Raw genomic sequence first — 7,833 nt, 5'->3', positions numbered from 1 at the left:
TATATATATGTACACGGAAAAAACAATTTTACTGAAGCATCTAAAAATTTAGTTAGGTGCAAGAATCAAGCATGAGCAATGCCACAAAAAGATTTTGAGATTCTAGCAACAAGTTTGAGTCCTGCATAATTATTTTAATAGTTAAAAAAAGTTTATTCTCACATCCGTACCTAAAGCTAAATTTTTAGACTCGTCAACAAAAAAAGTGTTCTTTCCGTGTGCACCATTTATATCATATTACATTAAAATTATTATTATTGATGTAACAGCTGGGAATAATGTACTAGAAAAAAAAAAAAAAAAAAAAAAAAACTAGGAAACTCTCTTCTCTCGAGTTTCGTGTGTGAACGGGAGAGCAACGCAGTGATATCGTATCGATCTGCTTGCCGTCCTGTTACAGCTGTACCTGACGTCGAACGTCTCGTCGAGCGACTTCAACATGGGCTACAGTATGACGGGCACACTGGAGCGCGGCTGCAAGAAGACCAACTCCTTCCAGATGACCCACTTCGCGGTGATACGGCGGCGGGACTACGAGAAGGCGTACGAAGACCCGAATCCCACCTAGTGTCCGTCCACACCCACGCTCTCCGAGTGTGGGGATTGCGAGCATTACACGTAGCTGGGGGAGCAAAGGGCCGCCAAGAGGAGCGAGATGCACTTCCGTGTGCGTTCGCATTTGCGCTGGGAGGGAGTGCATCCGCCGCTCGATGGATCATCGGGAAGGAATCGCTACTTAGTGCGAGATCGATCACGAAATCCCGAAGCTCCTGGCAGGTGCTCGGCTCAACGAACGTATCCTCGAGGAGATAGCGTTCGATCGCGGATCGCCTGTGATCGAGAATCTCCTAGAGAAATATATGTGTACAACATTAGACCGCTAAATCCGCCTGTTTGCGTTTCTCGTTTATTCCAAGCTTCTAAAAGGAGTGTTGAAGACAGAAAATAAATGTGCATAGACAAAAGCTGAAACGTCATTAAAAAGTGAAAAATACGAAGGGAAAGTGGAAGTAAGTAAAAAGATGGTAGAAGAATAAATAGAAAAGAGAGGCTAATACCGTGATTCTATATTGAATTATCTACAATTCTCTTATAAGACATCAGGATGAGAGATAATCAAGATAAAGTGCGAAGAAGGAAACTTTTATTCACATAGAATCAACATTAGCTCGTGATAATAAGAGATCATGGAGATGAAAGGTGGAAGATCAAGATAAAGGATTATGAGGAAAAAGGAATGCCGAGAGTTTTAATTCTTACAGGATAGATATTTCTTTCACGAGATTTCCCACAAAATAAACTCATGATGGATCTCTCTCGCAGTAATTGACTTCTTTGAAGATGTATAGCAATATTTTTTTACTCCTAAAAATTACGCATATAACGGCATAATTTTTTCATGTATACCTAAACTGTATGTTTTAAGGCTTAATTAGCGCTCTAATGAACTACATAGCGTCTTTCTGTTACCTCAAATTGTCAAGGTACATCATTTTCGCGCGTAATGGAGTTCGAGATCGGACGAGACCTGACAGCGACCTGGAAACGACAGCGACACTTTTGTTTCTTCGAGAAGGTAAGAATGGCAGAGAGCTCGTTACTGTCGCGAAACGTAGAAACGAAATACCAAAGTCGAGTGGCGGCCCTGCGCAACAGAGCCAAACGTCCAAAGATAGTCCTTAAATTAGATCAAATTAATTAGCTCTTAATGGAAATCGTCGAGCGACGCGTATACTTATAAGGAAGTGTATACAGAGGGCGACGTTGATCGAGAGGATGCGAAAACTGTTTTATCAAAGTACTAGCACGTAAGTTACTTGCAACTTTCTGCCGGCGATAATCCAAGATCGCAACACCACACTCCTTCAACCCACAAGGTACACTGCTTCTCATCGATCGACGCATCGATGGCTGCCGCTGCCTCGTCGAGATTATAATTAGTAAATGATTCACGACTAAAGCTTGTTTCTCGATGAATCCACGGCGAATCAGCTGCCTAGAGTAGTATTATATGTGCCAATTCTCAAAGCTATCGTTGACGAGCACTGTACCTAACAATTACTACAAAGTCAGAGCGTGCGAATGTGCGCACGGTGAAAAGCCTGAGACGGACGAAACGATGTTTCCCAACCCCATTTCGCGGCCAGTCGAAAGTTTAAAAGGCGTTTAAAAGAGATCTGTAGAACTTGGGAGGGATTAACACATTGAGAAAAAGATTAAAAATGTCTTTCAGCTTTGTGCGATATTGTTAATCTCGTAAAATAGTATCATCCGGCTTTTATGCTTCAATTCTTTTACAAAGTGTTCACACAAATGACAAAAACTTTAATTGTAGACAGTACCCAGTCGATTAAAAATAATACAATCAATATTATAATTTCGCACTCAACAATGTAACATCATGTGTATATTACATTTGTATTATTTGAATGCAAAATTATATATAATATAAATAATGAATTATATATAATATTGATGTTACGTTACTTTTAGCTTTAGTCAATTGGATAAATTTTTAGAATATTCAATAATTTTCTTTCGATCACAATGTATCAAAATTTACCTCTAATTTCTTGAAATGCAATTTAATTCTCAAGTACAAAGTTATTCTAAAATGATACGGGGGAGTTTATCGATTTATGATACCTTCAATGATCAAGTTCCTTATTTGACCGATTTTACCGAGGGTCTATCGCATTTCAAATCTGACGGTTCCCTAGAATGGAAAATTTCATATGGCGGGGCCCGTGTCAGGCTGGCTGGCGGTTATAAATATCGTTTCGCCGCTGGTCTAAGGCTTTATAGGCAGTATGTAGCTGTAGCGTGTAGCCGGCTTACAAGGTATTTCAAAGCTTGTTACGCGCCCCTTTCTTTGAGCGCCACCGACGGACGTCGCTCAAGGAAGGAAGAAAAGCCGCGAGAGAAAGAGAGCTTCGCTGCACTGACGCCGGACACACACGTGACACAAAGCGAGAGACCTCTCTCGCTTTATCTTACGTACGGGATCATCGTGAACCGGTGTTGTAAACGCGTAACACGATACTTATTTTTGCTAAAGAGTAGGAAGTCACTCACATCAGTATCACGATGTATCCCGATGGAGATCTAAGTCAACGATCGCCGATCGTTCGTTCGGGACGGGATGCGATTCCGGCAAAAAATCGGGAGAAAAACAGGAAAAAACCTCCGCTAACGGGTTGGTCGTGAAAGATTCGACGAGTCTTTCTGTATTATATTATATTTTTATCAACGTGAAATCGATTGATCTATATTAGCGAGTAAAGTTGTGTTTTGATAAGCCGTGCTTAAATGATTTATTTATTGAATAATTATTGTTACTTGTCTTTTTTTTTCGCAATTGTTTATGATATTATCAATATCGCGTCGAGATTCTCGAAATCGTTTCTAATGTAAAAGTATCTATTAATGGCAGAGTGTACGAGTTTGATACTACTATCTTTAGATAGAAGCCGATGAACGGTGAACGAACGGTCTCAGAAATTCTATTATAATAAACTCGTCATACGTAACTCCCCTTTATAGTCCTCGATGAAAATCTAGTACCTTTCGCTTTTGCTCAAGGAATTATCTATAATGCCAAATAAATACTATGTGCAATAACGCGCAAGAAAGTTAAGTCGTTTGCATTTTGATATTAAGATACGCATTGCGTTAAGAGATTTCGGTTAATTATTAAGAGTAAAGTAAGATGCATTTTTCAAGCATTGGGCAAAATTTTAGAATGCTATTTTAGATTATTTCCCTTAGGGATGCATTATTAATGGTTACTAAATCTATGTCGGGAATTCATTAATGTAATCCTTTCAGTATCAAATTCAATGCAAATATTGCAATAATTGTTTTTTGTTAATTTTTTTATTAGTTCTTACTTTCGACTTTGTTAGTTCTCAGTACGAACATTAAATTAATAATCTGTGAATCTCCGAATCTCACAACAGCGATAGCAAAAGATAATATTCATATAAATTTTCATAGTTCAATTTAATGGACATTATGATTATTAATCTTCAAATTTTTAATAAACTGCAATCCCCTCTAACTTATTAATAAAATTTCATCTTTTATGTTTGGTAGATAATGAAAACTGACGTGCAATATACGGTACAGAAATACTGAAAGGATTAAGTAGAACTTTATGGCTCACTGTCTTAATTGTTCTTTACTTTAACATTGCTGAATAACGCGTGCGTCGACGCTTTTCTCGAATTAGCGTGAATGGAGGCAATCGAGTCGGATTCCTCGAGCCTCCCACTCGAGTGGAGTTACATGTTTACAGGGTTTAACGTTGTTTCGCAATTCAAGGGGATAAGAAAAAAATTTCTCGTTTCCTTCAGCAATTCTTATGATCCTAATCAATGCTTTGATAAAATAAATAAAAATTCCAATTGCTGAAAGGAGGAAGGAGTAATTTTGTGAGCTGATATTGCATGATACAGTAAACTCACGTTAACTCGAGTCGACCAATGCCCCACAAATCCTTCTCTAGTTACTATCCTTCACGAACTACTGCTAGTTTCGAGTTTCTCCGAATTCGCACTAACGAGGGTTCATTGCACAGGTACTTGCCATTATGTGTGTCAGAATCGAGTTCGTTACCATTATCCACGTTACTTGGATTGCGAAAATCAAGTAAAGAATCGATATAAGTGTACCATTGCATGTATATAAGTATATAGTGTATAAAACCTATGCATACATGTACAACATGTCTCACCTACACACGCACACAACAATAACACCTTCCGTGAGTAGATGAAATTTTACGATCCTGGTTGATATATATATATATGTTGTAGATTAGTAGATTAGAACTTATCAGTCGCTTCTTTTAGTCAATCTAGTCCTAGATCTAGCATGGGCCGCTCGTCGTAGTTAGATTGTTTTCAATAGCGGATTATACCTAAGGGATTACACCGAGAACACTCGCAAGCTTGTGAACTATAAATTCGGATTATGTGAACTTAGGACGAATAAAAATCGTTATTTCGAAATTTTCGTTTTTTTTTCTAGTCGAAAGTTATTTCTCTGAAACGTAGCGCTTCGCTCGACACGAATCCGCTTTCCTTCTTGGCGAAAAGCCTCGCTTCCGTTTTACGACGTCGCGATTCCCAAGTTCAACAACGGAATTTCCGGCGCGAGCGAGTAAGCCTAGATGGGATGACGTCTCGCTCAGCTTCCTGACTCCTAAGATTCATGACCGCCAGTTTATGATGTTCTCGGTTGATGTGACTCGACAGGAAGCCGATCTATGAGCGCGGAACTTGTTAAGACCCTTGGCGAAAATCACAAATATTCGATATCCTGCGCTCTCTTCTTATACCTTATTATCAGTGCCATTTATAGTCGAAATTCCCGCTGGCTTCTAGAAGCCTTGCAAAACGCGACAAATATTTTTGATTACAGTGAGGCGGTGAGGCGTAACGAGATGTCGATAATATTGGAAAATTTCCTGGATGGTTACAAACATACGTCCATTATGTAACGAAAATCCTGAATCAATTTTTTTCATAATAAAAACGTCGAAGTGCCAATCATTTTCACTTATTAAAAATTTGTTTTACTTTCCAATTTGAGTGATTAAATTTTCAATTAAAATATCTGATAAACTTAAGAAATAAAAAAAAAAATTCATGTAAAAATTTGATTAACACACAAGTAATGTACACTTCAATTTTAGACGTCATAAAAAGTCATAGAAAATATACAATATTATTGTAGCCAATTAAATTTTCTTGCCATTTAGAGTATTGATTGCGAATTCGGGACAACTGTTATTTTGACGTATTACCAGTATGACACGCTGTGCATTATTCAGTTCATGCTCGCTTCGAGAGTTCTCGGTTTCGCCTCCGGCAGAATAATATTATCGTGTCGCCTAAAATGTTAGTGGTCGTATCCTCACTTTTCGGGGTAGTCTTCTATAAGCCTTTTAGGATGATTTAAGTGAATACATACGTCCGATATCACGGTCCCTCCTAACTACTTAGCCGTAGTCTAGACCCACTGATGCACGCTTTCTTCAAGTCTAAAGAGAGGTCACCTATCTTCGTCTTCAAGCTGCACAACGGGTCTCTAGTCTATCTTATCGCGTCGCGCTACCTAATCGCATCCGAATCGCTCAAAGAGTACCATCCAAGTTAATTTAACTTTTAAACTTTGTATTTCGAATATCCACATTAATTTAATTATTTCGTAACTGTAATTATATTCTTAAGAATCTTAAAGTAACTCACACTTGAGTTCGTAGAGAAAATCTCTCTTAGAATTGAATTTACATTTCTTAAGGAATTTTATTTTAAATTAGATCAAATAATGAAACGTACTTATTCGTATCTTGATATTCTTCAAAATATTTTTTATGTATGAATTTATATTAAAGTTTATTTCAAAGGTCGAGCTGTACTTGAGAAATATTATTTGTATCAAATAGTGATAACAATTAAAATAACGATCATCAATAAAGTCGATAAGAAATTCATTTTTACCGTTGTTCAACACGATATTGATTTTTCTCTCATCTAACCGAATCAAAATCGATTTCGACGATTCGGATGCGACAGAGGAAGCGTGCCGTGCCCTATCTTCGAGATATAATGAGAACGTAGAGAGCGCCAAGTAGTGATCGTAGCAAAATCAATGGTCGTCGTCGTTGTGCTCATCGCCGGACATCGCGACGTCGTCGACGCTCCGTTTTCCGTTTCTCTCGAAATTGATCTTGGATTCCTCTCTTTCTCTCTATTTTCTCTTCGCTCCTCCTCCCTTCCTTCTTCTCGTTAGAACGCCAGTCGAATCTTCACCGCTCACGCAAACGTCGATCGACAAATCTTATTTTTTCTAGGCGGCTAAGATCCTCGACTCGCGATCTCGCGGTCTTCAAATAACGCGTCGTGAGAGCGTCGACGGTCGCGATGGATCGATGATGATTTTTATTAAGATGCGACAAGTCGGACTTGATCAACAAGTAATAAGATTGAAATTAGTGAACGATCGAAAATAAAGCTATATATTTAGAATGATCCTTAAAATTTGTGAACTTAAAATTCCTCCTTTAAATGTATCAGCTAGCAACTTTTAATGCTACGCTTTACGTAAACAACATACATTGCTAAAAACATACAGCTATTAATTTTAATCTAAAATTGCCACATGATTCATAGTTGGCTTGACACACACGAACATAACTTTACTGTGTATAAGCTACGGCATTAGGAAACTTTCCCAACAACGTTATGAGCCTATTTTGCTAAAATCGTTTTAAGGTAATGGTCTATGTATGTAATATTTTTTATTTTTGCAACGTTATTTGTGACTTTACGACATTTGTCTTGTATGTGCTCATATCAAATATACGATCTTTAGATGATATACAAAATATTCAAAATAATATGCAAAATTGAGCAGATTTAGCGTCATTAAATAGAAGCATAAATACAAACGGATATGCATTTATTTGTTCGATAAACGTTCCTTTAATTACACATTATATCTCGTAATTACGAGATATAATGTGACTAAAAGTTTGAAATGTGCTTTAAATTTGATTATGTTTCATTAATTTCACGTTGCTGCAAATGATCGTGCGACTGTCGCATCCACCAGGTCTTGTTGTAATTAATGTGTAGTTATGTAGTGAAAGAAGAATATAACAACCGCTGAACTGATTACGACACTATGATCTTAATAGGAAAAGAAAAAAAAAGAAGAAAAAAAATTACGAATAGAACATTCGTATATTCAAAGCTATGGCTGTGATCCTCATTAATTAATCGGTTCATACTGTGTATTCGACATTATATATACATAAAAAATAAA

At 37.4% G+C, this 7,833-nt stretch overlaps 1 protein-coding gene across 1 annotated transcript in view; it reads left to right on the top strand.

Annotated features, from left to right (window-relative positions):
- Positions 1 to 2,336, top strand: part of LOC108748716 — a 42,081-nt gene extending 39,745 nt beyond the window's left edge. The window contains exon 5 of the mRNA XM_018487006.1: positions 401 to 2,336. Within this exon, the coding sequence (XP_018342508.1) occupies positions 401 to 568 (168 nt within the window). The 3' untranslated portion in view covers positions 569 to 2,336. The remainder of the gene's footprint in view (positions 1 to 400) is intronic.
- The last annotated feature ends 5,497 nt before the right edge of the window (positions 2,337 to 7,833 follow it).

The sequence above is a fragment of the Trachymyrmex septentrionalis genome, unplaced genomic scaffold (genome assembly GCF_001594115.1).
Source record: "Trachymyrmex septentrionalis isolate Tsep2-gDNA-1 unplaced genomic scaffold, Tsep1.0 scaffold24, whole genome shotgun sequence".
In the NCBI taxonomy this organism is placed as follows: domain Eukaryota; kingdom Metazoa; phylum Arthropoda; class Insecta; order Hymenoptera; family Formicidae; genus Trachymyrmex; species Trachymyrmex septentrionalis.
Note: the sequence above shows the minus strand (reverse complement) of the source record. Positions and strands in the feature narration are given on the sequence as shown.